We start from the raw sequence: 22,779 nt of genomic DNA, 5'->3' as shown, positions 1-22,779 counted from the left end.
GATCATTGTTGTCTTCATTTCCCTTTATCCAGCATTTATGGTACTTCTCCACTTTGCCCTGTCTTTCCCCCATCCTTCTTCTATAACTATTATTCCATTCCTGATTCCCTCTTCTTATACTGATCTTGAGAGAGTTAATCCATCTTGCTCTTGGTCACCCTCTTGCCCTCAAACTTGGCCTCCATCATTCTTTTTCGCATTGAGTATTGATATGGAGAACAGATCAGAGATACTCAGCCTACTTACTCCAGCCACAGCCTGCTCTCGTGTAAGACACTGTTGCAGTCACAAGTGTCCACTGACTCAAGTGTTTCTGTAAATACCGCACCCTGACATTTGCCACCCGTCTTGCTAGTTTGCTGAAGCCTTAGTTATGTTCCTTTGCTCAGTAGTGTTTGATCTTGCTTGTTTTTTATTTGAATTGCTCCCTGGGCTGTTTGTGTATGCTTACCAGGACTTTGCTATGATCTGGACTTCGTTTCTGGCTAGCTGTTGACTTCAGGAAATCTGCCATCGCTAGTCTCAGGAACCACCTCTTTGTTGCACCAGACTCTTCATTACCACCAGCGTGAGTGATCATAAATTGTACTCTACTTATGAAGAGTAGGGGAGAATAACTGCAGCACATCTATACACTGCAATGGCTATTGAAATCAATGACCTGTTTCAGCGATCAGCAATGAGGTGCTGAAGTTTGCTAGTCAGAAAGAACTGTATCACAGACATTTTACTCAATACCTGTAACATGCGGTTTTGTGTCTTAAACTTCTGTCACAAACATCAATTTCTCCATCCGTTCTATTTACTTAAGAAGACTTCTCCTGTATATGGTCCTGGCCATACATTTTTTTAAATTCCACTTGTCTTCTATGGGATGCAATAGGGCTGGCACAAGAGATTCTAGGGAAAGATGGACATAGGAAAATGAGTTAGCAGTGGCCTCAAGAAAGGTATTAACCCAGCATTAATAAATGAAAACCACTGTAGTGTCCTAAAGACTATCATTCATGATATCCAGCAGCTGCTTGGAGCTATCAACAAAGCCTCTTCTATCTCCACGCAGGCACACTTACTGATCTGAAATATATGCCGTCAGTGTTGGGTTTGGTTGCCATCCATATTGTTTTTCCGAAGTGTCACACGATGGAGGAGAGGTGTCACCAACATTCAGTGATATTCATGACAGGGAATCCAGATGAAGGCTACATCTCACTGGGTGCTAGCAGTTAGCAGAAGTGGATTTGCAGAGCAGTTTAAAAGCTGGCTGCCTTTCACTCACTGTAAACATACTATAATATTCACCTTCCCTCATCACCAGTCCTTTTGTGATTGTAGGAATGGTCTGCCCCTTCCCTTCCTTTTCTGGGATAGACATATACTTGAAACAACCACACACCTGCTGGGCAGACTTTCACTATTATTAACTTGATTGCCAAATTATGGGTGATTGAACTGTCAACAAATATACACTAACAGAAAAAAAACTGCATCACTCAGAAGGAGTTATGCGACACAAATCAAAGTAGTACGCACGTTTCTATGCCTGAAAGATAATGTCTATTCTTAGTCTAGAAAACTCCATGACAATAGTCACACAAGGGTGGCTAGCAAATCAATATTTAAAAGAATGACTTACTGTTTCCTTTGGTTGTGGAACTGAATTGTTTCCAAAGATACCCTTCAGAACTGCTATACAGCGTCCCACAATGACGTCATCACTAACATTTTCCATTATAGCAGCTGCTTCCCCAGCTACTAAGGCAAGCAGTACAGGTGCTCGGTATAAGTTCCAAAAGAGAAACAGTTCACCTCGTGATGCTGTTGTACTTCCCACATGTCCAAACAGATGGGTACTTGGGTCCCAAAAAATTCGATCAAAGCACAGCACCACCTGAAAAAATGTGGCAATAAACAAATAATAAAATTATTAAAAAAATGAAAAACAATAACACAATATGAGCAATAAAAACACAAAGATATGAAGTAATAAGATTTTATTTATAATTTGTGTAATAAATCTCATTTCACACAACTATTTTCAACACTGCAACAATTAAATAAACTGTGATACTTCAAATGTGTGCAGTGCATCTAAGCTTTTCTTGAATCAAGTGAAAACTACTCCACATCTGTGTTGTCGGGGGTGGGCGGGACAATTTGCACACTTTCCAGTAAAGAATCGAAGTTCAAGATCAGAGTAACAACCATTGCATTGTGGTACCTGACCACTACTCATTGCCCTCCTTTCATCATAACATTATCTTCCATCAGTATGTTCCATTATTCTGTTAGTTTTTGCTGATAATGGTCAACCACAGGTGAAACTTGAAACACAATGGAGCTACAAGCAATAACCTCATATAACATTCTTTTAGGTCTTATGACCATATAAAGCATTAAAAAATATGAACTATGACTTTATGCAAATGACCTATCCGACACATCGAAAGAGAGACAATAATATCAATTTGGCAAGTGCGTGTCTTCTTCTTCTTGTTACATAGCTCCTTGACAAAAAGCAAGATGTATTTTCAGAATCAATATTTCACTCTTCAGTGGAGTGTGCACTGTTTTGAAACTTCCTGGCACATTAAAACTGTCATGCAGGCAAGATTTGAGTTTTGAGTTCTTGTTTAAAGAGCATTTTAACCTGTCAGAAAGTTCCAAGGTGTATTTCCTCCATTATTTTATTTCTTTATTTGACGAGATCTCTTAGATCCACGTACCTACATGGGATACACATTTCTCAAAATCTGACTGGAGTCAATACAAATGAAATGCGGGACATCTGATTTATTATGAACAGTACTCTTCTAATACATTGCTGAGAGGGCAAGAACATGTTGTCCATAAAAAATCAATCCATAGGACTTGAAAAAGAAATGATTTATATCAGATTTTCTTTTATTTTAAGGTATCGCAATTCAAACTGAATCAAAGTCTACGATTGAATACAGGTTGACGAATGGGAAAAATCATTTTATAGGTATAAGAAATCGCAGTTCTAGTAACATGGTTACACTGTCTAATGGTTGTTTTCCACTCTTGGTATTCAACACACCTTATACTACATTTCTAAAATAGTTCGCTAAGCAGAAAATTGATCAGATCAAATAATGCGGGAATCAGTTTGAATATACATGTAAACTAAGATAGTGTCTATTACAAAAGAATGATTCCTTGACTGAAAAATTAGTGTGCATTTGTTTTCTGCAATTTCATTTTTCAGTTGTTGAAACTAAGGATGTTCTGTTCATCTGCACTAGGTATTCTGAGTCTCATAATTCTTGCTACATTCTGTATAGTGTTTGCTGATTTTCTGTGTTGCGTACTGTGTTCTATGTTGACGAAAATGACCATGAAAGTCAGGCACTACTAAACAAAAAGAGAAAGGCGCACCAGGTTTGGCAGAGCAATCCTAAGTCAATTATCAAGAAAGAGAATATGGAGAAGCAAAGGCGGAAGCGCAGAGGAAAACTCGCGCTCTGAAAAACAAATGGTTGATGATGATATCTCACGAAATGCAACACCTTGCAGACACTAACACCACTCAAGCTTTCTTCAGCATGGCAAAAACCATAGATGGCCCATGTCGCAAACTATTTAAATCTAGGGACGGCTCTACTCTCCTGGACAGTAATTCCATTAACAATGGTGGAACTACCATTTCCGCAAACTCTTGAACAAAGATCCGCAGATCAAAGAAACATCTTCCACAATTCCATAAAAACCCACATACCCTTTGATGAAGTTCCTTTTCTACAAGAAGTTGAGAAAGCTATTAAGCAACTTAAAAACAACAAAGCCACTGGATCAGATGGAATCCCTGATGAATATTTCAGGGAAGGTGGACGAATCCTCACTGGACGAACATTACTTCTCATTGTCAAAACATGGAGCACTGATAGTTACTATCTTCAAAAAAGTGTATAGAACTGGCAGTGTTAACTACTGTGGACTATCCCTCCTGTCTGCTGCTGGAAAAATACATGATCAAATTCTATCCAACTGCCTGATACCTCTCATTGAAGACTGTGTGTCTGAAAGACTGTGGATTTCAACCTAATCACAGTACTACAGATATGATTTCCTGCGCTAGACAAATGCAGGGGAAGTGCAAAGAACAACATTCTCTGCAGATGTAATTCATAGATCTTGCAAAGCCCTTCAACTCAATCAAAAGAGATGCCTTGCAGACAACATTAGCCAAAGCAGGCTGTCCTGTGAAGTACATTAACACTGTTAGACTGCTGCATAACAACATGAGTGACATGGTTCTTGTCAACAACACCTGTGGACAGAATTTTCAAATCACAGTGAGTATGAGGCAAGGTTGTGTGATAGCTCCCACTCTGTTCTCAATATTTGTTGAAACTATACTTCATCTTGTCAATGGGAAACTGCCAAAGGACATAGAAATAGAATAAAGGACTGATAGTGGTTTGTTCAATCTCAGCTGACTACAAGCCAAGACTAAAATATCCACTACAATCACCATTAAATTTCAATATGCGGATGATAATGTCATTCTTGCCAACTCTTAAGGAGATCTGCAAGCAACCCTAAATGTATCTGAAGAAGCATATATGAGCATTGCCATCAAGCTATATGTATATACCATCTTCTACGTTTGGGTGAGAAGTCTAGACTACTTACATAATGCACAGAAAATGTCTGGAAAAGTATCACCAGCACTTTCTGAGAAGGATCCTAAGGGTGAAATGGACACACTAACATAAGTGTTATGGAAGAAGGAAACTCTACTAGCACTGAAGCCATCATCATCAAGCATCAACTCTGTTGGATGGGCCATCGTTCATACACCTGAATCCTGTCTTCCAAAACAAATTATGTGTTCCCAGATAAAGGGTGGTCGGAGAAAACTACAAAGACCACAAAATTGAAACAAATATGTATTAAAGGACGACACGAAAAGGTGTCAAATTGAAACTGATAACTGCGTTGGTGAGTGGGTTGACTAGCGGGGGGTGGGGGTCAGAGACCAAACAAAGAAGTCATCAGTCCCTTGATCCAAGAGTGGTGCATACGTAAGCAGAGATGTCCTCCAAGAATATTTTCTGATCTAGTAGGGAGATTCATGACATAAAAAAGCAGAATGCTAAATACGTAATGAACATCTGTGGTATATTCAATAATAAAAGCGAGATGAAGGAAACAAGGAAGTAAGCAGGTGGGCACCCCTGGAGCTCTGCATGTTATGGGAAACATCACACCCCTGATCCGTTACAATCAAGAGTGCCCACTTCTCAACAGAGTGTGACATCTAAAACAGAAAACTGGGTGTGGAAGAAAGGAGGCAAACTAAATCTAAAAGCAATTAAAGCAACATAAAAGAGGGATGAAACAGTAGCCTAGTCAAGGCTGTATGGTCAGTGAACCCCAGACCAGGAGACACCCAATCCTCAATCACCCTGCCCCCCCCCCCCCCCCTCCTCTCCAGCAATACATTGAAACCACATAACTGAGAATAAAAACCATTTTCATGGAGAAAACTGAGAAACATGTCAACCATGCAAAAATCGTCCTCCAATATTAGAGGCAATGAGTCTGGAAGTCAATACTTAGCATGGAGGCCCAAAGAGAGAGGACATTCCAAGATATGAGCCACTGTCTGTAAGTCTCCACAACCACAATGTGGGGTGGCTTATTACACAAGGTTAACCGCTTATGATCGGGCCAAAGATGACATAGTACTGTTGATTCCTTCTGGGAGAAATGAAAGGAAGAGTGCCATGCTGCAGTAATCTCCTTGATTGTGCAGAGTTTTTTAGATGAGGCAGTTGCTTACCAGATGTCATGTGCACCTGTAAATCTGCACCTGGGAGCAGCAAAGTGAACAGGGAGCGAGTAAGTGGTACTCGAGCCAAATTGTCAGTCGGTTCATTTCCCAGGTACCCACATGACGTGGGATGCGCAGAAAGACAACTGAGCAGGCAACATGACGAAGGTTAGCGGGAAGATCATGAATAGCAGAGACCAAAGTGTGGCAAGAATAGCCCACTAATCTGGTACATATTAAAACATTGTCAAGAGGTGCATTGTCAAGAGACTGCTAGTGGCTATCAGCTCTGCCACAATCGCACTACATGTTACCGGCAATGAATGGCGTTACATTCCAGCAGATCTGATTCACGGCTTTAGAGCTGTCATTGTAAAAGATGGTAGCACCCTGATACTGGACTTATTAGGTACCAGAAGGTCATGGAGGCGATCGAGATTTTATGACCTTGGAAGAGATCGATCCTAATCCATAGCCTGGGCAACATCCAAGGAGGAGTGCTGAAGAAAACATGGGAGTACAGTCCAGGGGTCCAGGGAGGTAAGACGGAGATCTTGAGAGGGAAGCAAAGTGCATTCCAACTGGTACCCCCACTCGAGGGCAGGTATCTGGACGACGATATCTCTCGTATGCAAAGAGAATGGGATATGTGGGATGTTCAGGGAATTGAAGAATACTGGTTGCATAGGAGACCGAGAGTTGGTACTGTTGAATCTGAAGAAGGAAGATCCCAACTTTAGCAAAGAGATAATCTATGGAATAGTCCAAAAGGCACCACTGGCCAGACATACACCACAATGGCAGACTGGGTCTAACAGTTTTAATGCTGGAGGAGCTGCTGAGCCATAAACCTGGCAACCATAGTCCAGTTGGGGTGAAACCAGGGTCCCGGTAAATATGGAGCAAGGAAGCAGAGCTTCTGCATGCACCTGGTCTTCAGGTGACACATATCTACATTTACAAAAACATCGTACTCAGCAAGCCACCTAATGGTGTGTGGCGGAGGATACTTTCGGTACCACTATCTGATCCCTCCAACTCTGTTCCACTTGCAAATAGTGCATGGGAAGAATGATTGTCAGTAAGCCTCTGTATTGGCTCTAATTTCTCGAATTTTCTCCTCGTTGTCAATTTGCGAGATGTATGTGGGGGGAAGTAATATGTTGTCTGACTCCTGAAAAGTGCTGTCCTGAACTTTCAATAGTAAATCTCTCCGTGATGCATGCCTCTCTTGTAACGTCTACCAGTGGAGTTTGTTTAGCATCTCGTAATGCTCTCTCGCCAGCTAAACGATCCCATGATGAAACGTGTCGCTCTTCGTTGGATCTTCTCTATCTGCTCTATCAGTCCTACCTTATAGGGATCCCAGATAGATGAACAACACTCAAGAATCGGGCAAAAAAGCGCCTTGTAAGCTACTTCTTTCGTGAATGAGTTACATTTCCTTAAGATTCTTCGAATGAACCTGAGTCCGGTGTCTGCTTTTCCCACTATCTGTTTTATATGGTCATTCCACTTAAGGCTGCTCTGGACAGTTAAGCCAAGATATTTTACGGCAGACGCTGTCTCCAGCTGTTTGTCATCAGTAGTGTAGTTGTACAGTAGTGCATTTTCCTATGTATGCGCAATATGTTACATTTATTTACATTCAGGGTCAACTGCCAGAGTCTGCACCGTTCATCAATTCTCTGCAGATAATTCTGCATATTCTTACTATTTTCTGGCATTGCTACTTTGATATAGACAACTGCATCATATGTGAACAGCCTTAGAGAACATCTGACACTTTCTACTAGATCATTTATATATATTGTAAAACAGCAACTGTCATATCACACTTCCCTGTGGTACTCCGGATATTACCTTTACATCTGTCGATTTAGTTCCATAAAGAGCGATGTGTTGAGTTCTATCTGCAAGAAAGTCTTGAATCCAATCACAGGTCTACTCTGATACTCTGTAAGGTTGTATTTTTTTCATTAAACTGCAATGTGGGACGGTGTCAAATGCTTACTGAAATCAAGGAACATGGCATCAACCTCAGCACCGTTGTTCACTGCGCTGTGGATCTCATGGAGGAACAGAGTGAACTGAGTTTCACAGGACCTCTGTTTGTGGAATCCAGGCTGATTATAAAGAGGAGATGCTCATTTTCCAACAACATCATAATTTTTTAGCATAAAACATGTTCCATAATTCTACAACAGATTAACGTCAACGATATAGACCTTTCTTAAAAACGTGAATGACCTGCACTTTTTTCCAGTCATTAGGTACTTATTGTTGTTCAAGAAATCTAGGATAAATTACTGCTAGAAGGGGAGCAAGTTCTTTCGCATAATCTGTACAGAATCTTATAGTTATACCATCTAGTCCTGAAGCTTTTCCACTACTAAGCGATTGTAGCTGCTTTTGAATTCCGCAGTCAGTAATCTCAATAGCTGCCGTTTTGATGTTCATACAATGATTGAAAGGAGGGACAGTGTTACAATCTTATGCGGTGAAGCAACTTTGGAAGGCTGAATTCAATAGTTCGGCCTTCTCCCTGTTATTTTCCATTCTGGTGCCAGTGTGGTCGCTGAGAGAATGAATGCATTATTTTGACCCACTTACTGACTTTACATATGACCAAAATCTCTTAGGGTTTTTATTCAGGTTAGTTGACAATGTTTTACTTTCAAAATCATTGAATGCTTCTCCCATTGCTCTCCTTACACTCATTTCCGCTACATTCAGCTTTTGTTTGTCAGCTAGGTGTTTACTTCTCTTGAATCTGAGACGAAGTGCTCTTTGTTCACATAGCACTTTTCTAACACAGTTATTAAATCATGGTGGATCTTTCCAATCCCTTAAAACCTTATTTGGAACGCGCTTGTCAAGTGCATATTGAATGATGCCTTTGAATTTTTTCCATTTGTTCTTCATTCTCCACATCTTCGTTCTCATCACTGAATATTTGATGCTGACTGCTGAGGTATTCTGAAATTTGTATCCTGTCACCCTTGCTGAGCAAATATATCTTCCTACCTTTCTTAACATTCCTTGTAGGACTCATTGTCATAGATGCTATCGGAGCCTTATGATCACTGATACCTTCTTCTATGATAACTGATTCGATAAGTACAGGTCTGTTTGTTGCCAAGAGGTCTAAGATGTTACCCTCACGAGTTGGTTCTCTAACTATCTGCTCAAGACAATTATCGGACAAAACGTCCAGAACAATGCCACACGATTCCCTATTTCTGGCACCAGTTTTGATGGCATAACACTCCCAATCTATACCTGGCTAGTTGAAGTCACCCCCTATTACCTCGGCATGATCAGGAAAATTACTGATGATATTCTGCGAGTTCTGTCTGAAGCACTCTTTTTGTTTGCGTGTGTAGTGAGAGAAGTGTTATGAAACAATGTGTGTATAGTGTGTGCAGTGACTGATAGTGAGATATGAATGTACAGTGTGGCATTACATTATTTAATAAGTTATTTGTACAAAAAGGACTGTATACCAGAAGTAAATCTAATGATTGTCTCTAACTAGAAATCTGTAAATGTATATGTATACGAATTAGCTTATTTTAAATTGGTCTAAACTTGTAAACACTTTGACATGTCCTATATCCTTGTAAAAAGAGATCTACAGATTAATAAAGCTGCTGCTGCTGCTGCTGCTACTACTACTACTAACTACAGAGCCTGACCGAGGTGGTCTATAAAAGCATTCAATCACCATTTTTGACTGTTCTTTGATACTCAATTTCACCCAGATTAATTCATATTCAGAATCCATGATAACCTCGCTAGATTTTATCGAATTTTTTACTACACTAAACACGCTGCCGCCATTGGCAACTAACCATGGGTAGCCAAAACAACTTTTTATCAATATGGAGGCCAAATAAAAACGATGATGTTAATATGTCCAGCTGTTGGGTATCTAAGTAGAGTTCTCAGTCAGGATAGTTTGTGGTACGACGGCAGAAATGCATGACCCTCATTCTTGTAGGAGAGAAATGGAAATCATGGGAGAGAGCCCACACACAGGCCCACTGTATGGCACCTGGAAGCTGGTATTCAGCAGAGGCTGCTAAATGGCAAAATTGTCAACCTGCAATGCAGAGGCCACCAGGGACCCAACAGAGGTCACTAGCCCATCGATGGTGATGAGGAAGACAGTTACACTCAACACACAGCCCTGATGGATGCCATTCTCTTGGTTAGGTGGGGAGCTGAATGAAGTGCCGACTCTGGCCCAGAACAACTGCTGGATTAAAACTGGTAGAGGGCCTCAAAAGTCCCAGTCATGGAGGGTAAGTAAACTGTGGTGTTGCCAAGAGGTGTCCTATGCCTTGTGCAAGTCAAACAACACTGCAATTAAGCTTTGGTATTTAAAAAAAGCCTGTCAAACTGCTGCTTCCAACAGAAGCAGATGGTCGGTTGTGGATGTCCCTCATGGAAACCACATTGATAGGGAGATAAAATGCTCCAATATTCAAGAACTGAGCATAATTTGGGAGGAACCATCCTTTCAAGCAGTTTGCAGAGTACATAGGTCAGGCTACCTGGGCAGTAACCGCTGAGAGATGTTGTGTTCTTGCCTGGGTTAGAATCTGGGACATCTATGTTTTCTCGCCATTGTGAAGGGAAGGCTCTTTGAAGCAAAATACAATTGAAGATCTTGCCTTTGAGAAACATTCAGGTGTTGGTTCACCTGACTGAGAATTGAAACAGGGCCTTGAGCTGTGTCATAGGAAAAGGCAAGAGCTTGGAGTAGTCCTCAGATAGTGAAGGCTTCATTACAGGTTTCAGCTTGGTCGCAAGTGAAGCTTAAGGGTATGTCTTCGATTTGTCGCTTCCACAGTAGAAAGGTAGCCTGGTAAGAAGAGGATGCTACTGGTGTCACAAAGTGGGTCACAAGGTGTTCTGCTATAACCGATAAATCGGTACAATGACCATCCTGTAGGACAAGACCTAGAACAGCTGTTCATCATTAGTGGACCATAAGACCACAGAGCTTGGTCCATACCTAAGATGAAGAGGCATTCATCCCCATGGAGGAAACATAGTGCTCCCTGCTTCTTTCTCATTTGTTTGATTGGATAATGAGCCTTAGTACAAGGTTGGTCAGAAAAGAATCTTGTTTGAATCATTGCAGGGCTCTTCAACAATCCTGAATAGCCATTGCAATGTCTTTGATCCACTATGGCGCCAGCCAACAATGGGGGAGGGGGGTCTGTAGAAACAAGACTAGCGATTCCAGCGGCTTGGTTGACCATGACAGAAACGCTTTGCACAATCTCATCAATACAATCCAACAGAGGTGGCAAATGTAACAGCAGAGGCATACAAAGGCCAGATGGCTCTGTGAAGTGCCCACTGCGATAGTCGATCTGTCTGCTGGTGGCAAGGAAGCAACACGATCACCGAAAAGTAGTCACTGTCGCAAAGGTCCTTGTATGGTGACCAATATAGCGAACCTACAATATTAGGGGAGGAGACCACTAAATCAACAGATGAAAAGGTGCCATGGGTGGCACTGAAGTGGGCAGGACAACCATCGACGAGGTGGCACAGGGGGAGGAGGAGGAGGGGGTGATGGTTGTGATGTTAGTGTAACTGATCATTATGTCCATGCAGACATTCATATTTCTTCTTTTCCTCAGTATACAACAAGTGGTCAACAGATTTTTATTCCTGGATCTTCTATTCTTTCTTGAAAACTGGGCAATCTGGCGAACATAGACGATACTCCACACAACTGACACACAAAGGCGGATGATCACAAGGACTGTCTTCATGGAGTGACCCTCCACAGTTTCCACATTTTGGATCTCCCAGACAACGGGATGACATATGCCTGAAGCGTAAACATCTGAAGCACCTCATAGACGGTGGGACATATGGTTTTGAATCGCACCTGGGGGTTTTGAATCGCACCTGTACACCATGACGTTAACTTTCTCCAAGAGGACATTCCCTTCGAGGGCTAAGATAAAGATGCCTGTATCCACATGATTATCTTTCGGCTCATTTTGTACACATCTGTCAAAATGTTCACCTCTCCAGTGGAGATTACTCAGCAGCTCCTCATCTGTGTGGAGTGAAGATCTCTGCAGAGGATGATTCTTTGGACAATATTCAATGTTTTATGTGGGGCAATGGTAACAGATATGTCAAGTAGACAATCATATGCCTAAAGAACGACGGAGTGGGCAGCAGAGGAACTTTTAATTAATAACGAACCAGTTCATATTTTTCCCAGAGACCTAACTTCCTCAAGTTCGTCTTCAATGTTTTCAACAATAAATAATGGTTTTGTTGCAAAAAAAGTATCCCCCATCAGTCCAAGTACATATCAAGTATTCGGTGAAGTATTTCGTGTCTGGCTTGTCCCTCTTCCCACAGTGTAGCCAGGGAAGAAAACATTACGGAGTCATATGTCATAATAACCTTCCCCACCTCAAGACACTGCTGGGGCCTTGCGGCCACTAGGGAAGAGGGTTTAATTCACTTCATGTGTGAATCTTCCAAATGGGGGCTCTCCCCACCAGTGCCACCCAGCCACAGCCACCTGGCCAGTAAACCATTGTCTGGAGACCCCACACATCGGCCATAATAGACACACTCAGGCACCAAAGTGTGATCTCTGTGTTGCCAGGGGCTACCAAAGTGCAGGTACTTGATGGAAAATGCCTCCCCCTTCCCCACCCGGAGAACTGGGTTCTCCCTCTTCCCACAGTGTAGCCAGGGAAGGAAATATTATGGGGTCATATTCCTCTACATCATAATAACCTGAGAAAATTCTGGTCATATGTAAAATTGCTAAGCGGGTCTAAGGCTTCTATTTAGACTCTTGTTCACCAGTTTGGTGTGGCAGTTGAAGATAGCAAAACAAAAATTGAAATTTTAAATTTCACGATTATGAAATCATTCAAACAAGAGAATTGTACAAATATACCATCATTTGACCATTGGACAGGCTCCTGCACAGACAACATAATAATAAGCATACCTGGCATATAGTACCAACTGAAGGATTTGAAAGCAAATATATCACCAGGTCCAGATGGAATCACAGTTCGATTTTTAAAAAGAGTACTTTATGGCATTAGCCCCTAAATTCATTTGATTTTATTGTGAATCTCTCACCCATTGGAAAAAAGCGCAGGTGACTCCAATATATAAGAAGGGTAAAAGGATGGACCTTCAAAATTACAGACCAATATCCGTAACATCTGTTGCTGCAGAATCCTTGAACATATTTCGAGTTCGAATATAATGAACCTTCTTGAGATGGACAAGCTTATGTCCACAAATCAGCATGGTTTCAGAAGGCATCGCTTGTGCGAAACTCAGCTTGCCCTTTTCTCACGTGACATACTGAGAATTGTGGATGAAGGTGATAGGCAGATTCTATATTTCTACATTTCCGGAAATAATTTGACACAGTGCTTCACTGCAGGCTGTTAACGAAGGTATGAGCAGATGAAATAAGTTCACAGGTATGTGAATGGCTCCAAGAACTCTTAAATAATAGAACCCAGTATGTCGCCTCGACGGTGAGTGTTCATCAGTGACTAGGGTATCATTAGGAGTGCCCCAGGGAAGTGTGACAGGACCACTGTTGTTTTCTTTATATAGGGTGGGCAGCAATCTATGGTTGTTTGCTACTGATGCTGTGGTTTACAGTAAGGTGTCGAAGTTGAATGACTGTAGGACGATACAAGATGACTTAGAAAAATATCCAGTTGATGATGAATGGCAGCTAGCCTTAAGTGTGGATAAATTTGAGTTAATGCAGATTAGTAGGAAGATCAAACCTGTAATGTTTGTATACAGTATTACTAGTGTCCTGCCTGATACAGCCAAGTCGCTTAAATATCTAGGCATAATGTTGCAAAGCGATATGAGGTAGAATGAGCACGTGAGAACTGTGGTAGGGAAGGCGAATGATTGACTTCGGTTTATTGGGAGAATTTTAGGAAAGAATGGTTCGCCTGTAAAGGAGACCGCATGTGGGACACTGGTGCGACCTATTCTTGAACACTGCTCGAGTGTTTGGGAAATGCACCAGATCAGGTTGAAGGCAGACGTCAAGGCAATTTCAGAGGAGGATGGCTACATTTGTTGCCGGTAGATACATACAACACATAAGAGTTATGGAAATGCTTCCGGAATTCAAATAGGAACCCCTGGAGGGAAGGCGACATTCTTTTCGACTGTATGGCGGCTTGCGGATTATCTGCGTAGATGCAGATGAACCTTTCCCATCTGAAGACAATGCCGAGCCTTGTGTTTACTTCACTTCATGTGCAAATCTTCTGCATGGTACTACCCAATCCGAATGGGGGCTCTCCCCACAGGTGCCACACAGCCACAGCCGCTCGGCCAGTAATCCACTGCCTGGAGTTACTAACCCTCAGCCATAATGGGCACACACCCCTTGTCTTGCATCGGGAGTTTCCAGTTCAGGCACCAACAGTGCGATCTCTGTGTTGTCAGGGGGGGCTACCACCAGGCAGGCACTTGATGGACAACCCCCCCCCCCCCCCACCCACCCTCACCCTACAACAGAATGGCTACTGTGCTGGGTTTTGGGTGTATTACCTTTACAATAAAGACAGGGTAGTGTAAAGAGAGAAAAGACAAAAACTTGAATCAACACTGCATTGGGCAATTTTTCCCTGCATAGTCTTCACTTCCGTAACATTTAGAGAAGGAGTAGCAAGTCAAACCCAACATGGGTACCATACAATTAAGAACAAAAAGTTGGAGGATGCCAGATGTGAAGAACATAAGTGTTCAAAATCACAAACAAGATATAAGTACAATCAGCACCAAGAAGACAATGCAATGGAAAGGCAGGGAGGAAAAACAAATAGTAGAAGGATACACTTGCAGCACAGAAAGGTGAGTAGCACAGCAAGGTCTGAGGCCCCGTGGTGGCCTAGCACATACTCACAAAGGAGGTGTGAGCCTCCTGAGGGTGGTAAACTGCGAAACTACTGCACTTCATCATCCAGGAAGGCTTTGTAATGTTTTTAGCAAAGGATACTGTTGTGACAGTGCCACGACATTCAAAAGTGCCGCTACGTTAGTACGCGAACACGGTGATAGAGGTGCTCCGCAGCTCGGCCGAGCGCGGGAGCGCCACCTGGCTATGAACGGCGCCGGCCGCATGTCACGGCATGGCAGTCGAATGACAGATACGAAGTTAGTAACATGTAACCCGCTAGTGTTTCTACTTTTGTATATCCACGCAATTTATTAGTGATTAAAGGTTATAACACTTTTGGCGACGAGGTCGGATATTTTTTTTCCTGCGTTGTGGAATTGTGTGTTCGTGTCGGGGGAAAGACATGGAACAGCTTATGCAAGCGCTTATTGAACAACAAACACAGCTGACAGCTGCTATTCAGGCGTTGTCGACGTCGCTTACTCATCGTCTGTCTTCCTCTTCTCTGCCTCCGTTCCCTCCTTATGACGAGGCCGCTGAAGACTGGGAGGATTATGAGAAGCGTTTGCGGCAACACTTCTTGGCTTTCGGCGTTGTCGACGCTCCTATGTGTAAGTCTTCTTGGCTTTCGGCGTTGTCGACGCTCCTATGTGTAAGTCGTTATTTCTATTTTGGATTTCCCCACGGATCTATCAGCTGCTATCTCAGTTAGCCCCTCTGCGGGAACCTGCCTCTCTGTCCTTCCAAGAAATGTGTGACTTATTGTCTAACTATTACCGAAAAAACACCCATGTCGTTGCCGCCCGCGTGGCGTTCTACTGGTGTCGTAAAGAGCCCCATCAATCTTACCGGGCTTGGGCGGCGGAACTACACGGTCTGAGTCGGAAATGTCAGTTTGTCACGGACACTCATCATGAGTCTTACGCTGATTCAATGGTTAGGGACGCTATTTTACGGCTTGCTCCTGATAAAGAAGTTCGGCAACATGCCTTACAATTGCCAAACCCGTCGTTGTCGGAAGTTCTCAGCATCGCTCAATCGTTTGAAGTGTCTCACGCTGCTGGTGCGCAAATAGACGCGTGGTGTGATGTAGGCGCTGTACAAACCACTTTCGACGCAGACAATTTGCCTGTTTCACAGGGAAACGACGATGTGGCGGCGGTGCACTCGCGTCAACAACATCGCGTTGGGCCGCCACACTCGCAGCGAAAACAGCAACCACAGAAGCAGGTTCGTTCCGCCCTTCCTTCTTGTCCACGTTGTTTCATACAGCATGACAGCCGCGTGTCAAAAACGTTGGGCCACGTGTAATTCATGTAGGAAAAAAGGCCACATTGCTTCTGTGTGTCAGTCCCCTAAAGTTCCTGTCGACGAGGACGAGGCATCGGACATGGATGTTAACTGTCTGCTTTCTCAAACGAATAAGTTGTTTGTTACTGTTTGTGTTCTGGATAAAGACATTCGCATGCAAGTGGACACTGGCTCTGCAGTAACTCTCATTAATTCTTGCACGTATTTGGAGTTGGGCTCCCCTCCCTTGTCTCCAGTTATGCGAAATCTCCGAACTTATAATAAGCAGAAAATTCCTATCGTTGGCCAGTTTGATGCTTCCACTGCCTACAAGTCTGTTGTTAGGCCCCTCACGTTTTATGTGGTGGATCATGCGGGCACTGAAAACCTGTTCAGTTATGATGCTTTCCAGTTGTTCGGGTTTTCCATTGATGATGATGTGCACCTCATATCTGAGGACATTCCGTATCAACAGCTGGATGGCTTGTGTTCTGAATTCTCGTCCGTGTTCTCTGCTGGTCTGGGTCGTGCCAAGGATTTTGAAGCCCACATTACTCTTAAACCTACGGCTCGCCCTAAGTTTTTCCGGGCACGCCCTATTCCGATGGCGTTGCGTGCGCCTGTCAAAGCTGAGATAGACAGGTTAACAGCTTCGGGGATTCTCCTTCCTGTTACCTCCAGCGAATGGGCATCGCCCATCGTGGTGGTTTCTAAACCAAACGGGAGTCTGCGATTGTGTGGTGATTTTAAAGCCACTGTCAACGCTCAAAGCCTCATTGACACTTATCCTCTTCCCCGTCCTGAGGAGTTATTTACCAAGCTCGCTGGGGGCCAGTTCTTTTCCAAACTTGACTTATCGGAGGCGTACCATCAGTTGCCGTTGGATGCATCTTCCAAGGAATTTCTCGTCATCAACACTCCTTGTGGGTTGTATCAGTACCAGCGGTTACCATTTGGCGTCGCTAGCGCGCCGGCCATTTTTCAGCGGTTTTTGGAACAGCTCACAGCTTCCGTTCCCGGCTGCATCAACTACCTGGATGACATTGTTGTCACGGGGGCCTCCACTGAGGAGCACCTTCGCAATTTGCGGTCACTGTTTCGGGTTCTGCATTCAGCAGGGTTGAAGTGCAATCTGGACAAGTCTCAGTTCTTCCAACCATCCATTGTGTATCTTGGTTTCCACTTGTCCCGTGAGGGTATACGTCCTCTACGACAGCACGTTGCGGCCATTACCGCTCTACCCCGGCCGTCTACGGTCAAAGAACTTCAGGCATTTCTAGGAAAGGTTGCTTATTATCACAAATTCATTCCCTCCGCGGCGGCGGTGGCTCATCCTCTGCATCAGCTGTTACGCAAAAACGTTCCTTTCTGTTGGTCTGCCGAGTGTGAGCAGGCTTTTGCCCGCCTGAAGGCTCATTTGCAGTCGGCGCCTTGTCTTACCACATTCCGTCCGGGTCAGCATTTGGTTCTGGTGACTGACGCGTCACAGTATGGCCTAGGAGCTGTTCTCGCCCATCGGTATGAGGATGGGTCAGAACGACCCATCGCCTACGCTTCCAAGACCCTCAACGATGCCCAACGGCGTTACTCTCAAATAGAAAAGGAGGCGCTCGCTATCATTTATGCTCTAAAAAAGTTCAGCGTTTTTTTGTATGGTTCTAAGTTTCACCTCATCACCGACCACAAGCCCCTGGTCTCTCTGTTCAGCCCCTCGGCGTCGCTTCCGGATAAGGCAGCTCACTGCCTGCAACGTTGGGCCTTATACTTGTCTCGTTTTCACTTTGAGATTCACTATCGCCCCACGGCCCAGCACGCCAACGCTGACGCGTTGTCGCGTTTGCCGATGGGCCCCGACCCGGTTTTCGATCGAGATGAATTACTCTGTTTCCACATTGATGAGGAAGAACGTCGTGCGGTCGAGGATTTTCCACTTACAGGTTCGCAGGTCGCGCCGGCTACTGCGCGGGACCCGGTCCTGCGTCAGGCGATCGGTTTTGTTCAGCGGGGTTGGCCGGACAGGACCAAGGGCCGGGCATCGGATCCCCTTCGCAACTACCATGCCTTGCGCCTTTGTCTGTCTGTTCGTGAGGGTGTTGTTCTTCTGGCCACGGATGGCGCATCTCCACGGGTTGTGGTGCCCGCCTCTCTTCGCAAAGATGTTCTCACACTATTGCATGAGGGCCATTGGGGGATTTCTCGGACTAAGTCCCTGGCCCGCAAGCACGTTTATTGGCCCGGTATTGATTCGGACATCGCCCACATGGTCGCTGCGTGTGATCAGTGTGTTCAACAACTGGCTGCGCCTCGTACTCTGCCCTCTCCGTGGCCTGATCCGGCGCAGCCGTGGGAACGGGTGCACGCTGACTTTGCCGGCCCCTTCCTCGGCACTTATTGGCTACTGTTGATTGACGCCTTCTTGAAGTTTCCGTTTGTTGTTCGATGTCCGTCGCCCACCACTGCGGCGACGACACTGGCTTTGTCCAAAATCTTTGCGCTAGAAGGTCTTCCATCCACGATTGTCACGGACAATGGCCCTCAGTTCTCTTCGCAGGCCTTCCGTGATTTTTGTACTGGACAAGGGATTCATCATGTTACAGCACCGCCCTTCCATCCGCAATCGAATGGGGAGGTCGAGCGCCTTGTCCGCACTTTCAAAAGCCAAATGAAAAAATTCCTTAGTGATTTTTCCACAGATGACGCTCTGTTGCAATTTCTGAGTTCTTATCGCTTCATGCCTCTGGGTGATCGCAGCCCTGCTGAACTCTTGCATGGCCGCCAACCGCGCACCCTACTGCACCTGCTTCACCCTGTCTGGCCTTGTACTGTGTCCCCTAGTGCGGGAAAATACCTGGTGGGCGCCGACGTGTGGGCACGGGGGGATGGATCTCGCCCTAAATGGATTCCAGGGGTGGTCCAGGCTCTTCGCAGCCGCCGGCTTTGTGAAATACGTACGGACGACGGCATGGTTGTTCGCCATTACGACCAGATGCGCCCACGAGTGGTGGCCACACCGGTACCACCGGCCCAAGAAGCCAGTCCTGTCGCTGCTGCCGATCTTCCGGGCGTGTTACTGCCGCCGCCGTCGCTACCGCTTCCGAGTACGCCGGAACTGGCCCCAGTCGCGACGCCGCCTTCTCCGGGACCCATTTCGCTGGAGCACACCCCCAGGTCCACGACGCCTATGGATGCTGCTCCGGAGTTTTCACCCATCATCTCGTCCAGGAGGCATGTTCCACGCGCAAGCTTCCGTCCTGGACATTTTCGACCATACTCTCGTGTTTCTCCGCGGGATCTTCTCGGGGCCTCCCAAGAGGCCATGGATGTCTCCGCACTGTCCGTGTCTCCAAGGAAGTGAGTGTTTTTTTTTCAAGGGGGGAAAAGTGTTGTGACAGTGCCACGACATTCAAAAGTGCCGCTACGTTAGTACGCGAACACGGCAATAGAGGCGCTCCGCAGCTCGGCCGAGCGTGGGAGCGCCACCTGGCTATGAACGGCGCCGGCCGCATGTCACGGCACGGCAGTCGAATGACAGATACGAAGTTAGTAACATGTAACCCGCTAGTGTTTCTACTTTTGTATATCCACGCAATTTATTAGTGATTAAAGGTTATAACAGATACGGAAAACAGAGCCTGACAAGTACAATGGTAGGAAACAATGGGAGCTCCTAAGGATAAGCTACAGTACATAGCCAGTCCCTGCTACAACAGATGTGTGTCAAGAACGTGGAAACATCTGCAACCCCTGGATTGGCCTCTACCGCTACTTCAGATCCCATAGAAACAGTTTCGAAAAAGACATTCATACTCGTCAGTGAGTGATTGCTCATCACTATGTTGTCATACCATTTCTCTTATTATCAAACATTCACTGACAGTCAACAATATAAGAAAAAGATAGGTACTTACACATTAGTCTTCGGTTACAGCCTTCGTCAGAAAAGAGAGAGGAAAAAAAAACACACACACACACACACACACACACACACACACACACACACACACACACATGGCAGTCGTGTGCGTGACATCTGCTTGCTTTTGTATGTAAGTGTGAGTGTGTGTGTGTGTGTGTGTGTGTGTGTGTGTGTGTGTCCTTTTCTGATGAAGACTGGCCGAAAGCTAACGTATAAGTATCTTTTTTGTTGTTTCTGTCTGCAACTTAACATGTCATTTATATGGTTAGTAGCACTCTATCTTTTCCTATATTGTTGATATTCCAAACGAGTTTCAATTGTTTGATTCACTGACCATCATGAGAGATTTATTTCCCCTTCCTTTTTATCACAATGTTCTTGGCACGTAGGATTCACATTATTTTAACTATCTTTTTTCCCCCTTGAGCTATAGTCTTAGGTCAATATAGACAGATAAGATTCAGCAAGCCAGGGTCTGGGTGCTATCAGGGATTGAGGTGGGGGTTATATATGCTCCAAGGCGAGTACAGGATGTTATGAATTTGAAAAATTCACTCTTCCTGCACTCACAAATTCTTCCTGTCTCTATTTTGTCTGTACCGACCCCCCCCCCCCCCCCCAAATCTACTCATCCACATCAACATGCATTCATGAGCTCACATGTGTAGTACCCATGCATTTCTATCCCATGCACTTGTTGCCTCTCCCTCCCAGCCACTAACTATCCTTTCCAAACCATGCCTCCCACTTCCCCCCTCTTTTTTCCCTTTGCCCATTCTACCTGATACAATCCTTCACACAGAGCGGGAATAACAAATATAAGCTGGATCTTTATCCCACACATTTCAAGGCTGTTTCTTGTCAATGACTGGCTCTTTCAACAAAAAGTCACTAATTTTTTTTGATGACTTCCAAAGAGTAAAAAATATGAACTGTGTGTGTGTGTGTGTGTGTGTGTCTAAATGTGGTGCACAGAAGAAGCGCATGCCAACCATCATTTCAATGCCTTTGAAGTTTTGAAAGTCTAAACAAATGGGATCAATCTGATTACTTTGGCTACACTCTTGAATGTAATACATAAGTAAAAATAAGCTGTACATTACTCTGTAAATTAATGAAGTATTTTTTAGTAATAATTGTGTGGCAACTACTAGCTACTAGAATATAGGCAATGTTGAAAGCTAATTCTCACAGTGAATTCTGTACACGGCTTTGTGTGATATTATGTTTGTTCATTACTGCATCAAATTTGTGTTGTACTTAATTACCAGTTTTGAACATTACCCATATTTTAAACTTTTTGGTACAATACCTTATTAAGATTTCCAAAACCAAGACGCTGTATTGCTGCTACTTTCCAGTCAGGTAGTGGTGGAACAAACTGTATAACATTTGGTCTGCCAGTATCCTGAGCAGCAGCAGAAGTTGATTGCTTGAGCACTCCGAGAGGAAGGGTACATAGTATAGCATCACCTTTAAAGTTCAGTGGATTTCCATGGCAACGCGAATCAGTTGCCAGAACCTGTAATCACAATTTCCTTGTGTGTGACAAAAGAAAATGTTAGTTTAATAAAAAAGTCAAAGTTGAGTAGAACTAATCTGTTTAGGTAATAATACTAAAACGATGGAAAATCCATGGTGGAATGTAACAGTATTATGAAAAGGATAGTTGCTATCCACCATCAAGCAGAGATGCTGAGTCTTAGGTGAGTGCAACAAAGAGGTCGTCAAAAAATGAGCTTTTGGCCAACAAGATCTTTGTCGAAAACACACACACACACACACACACACACGTGCACGCATGAGCAAAACAACTCACACACACACGACCAATCTCTGGCAGCTGAAGGCAGTCTGGCTGAGAGAGAGAAAGACTGACCTTTAAATATATGCATAAGCTGCATCCACATATCTAATGCTTAAGGACATGAAAAATTCACATTTGTGATTAATGCGAATATAGATGCAAATCCCCCCCATGAACCATGGACCTCGCCGTTGCTGGTGAGGCTTGCGTGCCTCAGCGATACAGATAGTCGTACCGTAGGTACAACCACAACGGAGGGGTATCTGTTGAGAGGCCAGACAAACGTGTGGTTCCTGAAGAGGGGCAGCAGCCTTTTCAGTAGTTGCAAGGGCAACAGTCTGGATGATTGACTGATCTGGCCTTGTAACAATACCCAAAACGGCCTTGCTGTGCTGGTACTGCGAACGGCTGGAAGCAAAGGGAAACTACGGCCGTAATTTTTCCCGAGGGCATGCAGCTTTACTGTATGATTAAATGATGATGGTGTCCTCTTGGGTAAAATATTCCGGAGGTAAAATAGTCCCCCATTCGGATCTCCGGGCGGGGACTACTCAAGAGGATATCGTTATTAGGAGAAAGAAAACTGGCGTTCTACGGATCGGAGCGTGGAATGTCAGATCCCTTAATCGGGCAGGTAGGTTAGAAAATTTAAAAAGGGAAATGGATAGGTTAAAGTTAGATATAGTGGGAATTAGTGATGTTCGGTGGCAGGAGGAACAAGACTTCTGGTCAGGTGACTACAGGGTTATAAACACAAAATCAAATAGGGGTAATGCAGGAGTAGGTTTAATAATGAATAGGAAAATAGGAATGCGGGTAAGCTACTACAAACAGCATAGTGAACACATTATTGTGGCCAAGATAGATACGAAGCCCACACCTACTACAGTAGTACAAGTTTATATGCCAACTAGCTCTGCAGATGACGAAGAAATTGTAGAAACATATGATGAAATAAAAGAAATTATTCAGATAGTGAAGGGAGACGAAAATTTAATAGTCATGGGTGACTG

General features: G+C 44.2%; 1 protein-coding gene across 1 annotated transcript in view; it reads right to left on the bottom strand.

Annotated features, from left to right (window-relative positions):
- LOC126419406 (lysine-specific histone demethylase 1A-like) overlaps positions 1 to 22,779 on the bottom strand; it is a 93,453-nt gene that overhangs the window by 11,072 nt on the left and 59,602 nt on the right. The window contains exons 10-11 of the mRNA XM_050086595.1: positions 21,272 to 21,481; positions 1,637 to 1,891 (exon numbers count right to left, since the gene is read on the bottom strand). Of these exons, the coding sequence (XP_049942552.1) occupies positions 1,637 to 1,891; positions 21,272 to 21,481 (465 nt within the window). The remainder of the gene's footprint in view (positions 1 to 1,636; positions 1,892 to 21,271; positions 21,482 to 22,779) is intronic.

Source organism: Schistocerca serialis, chromosome 9 (genome assembly GCF_023864345.2).
Source record: "Schistocerca serialis cubense isolate TAMUIC-IGC-003099 chromosome 9, iqSchSeri2.2, whole genome shotgun sequence".
Taxonomy (NCBI): Eukaryota; Metazoa; Arthropoda; class Insecta; order Orthoptera; family Acrididae; genus Schistocerca; species Schistocerca serialis.
Note: the sequence above shows the minus strand (reverse complement) of the source record. Positions and strands in the feature narration are given on the sequence as shown.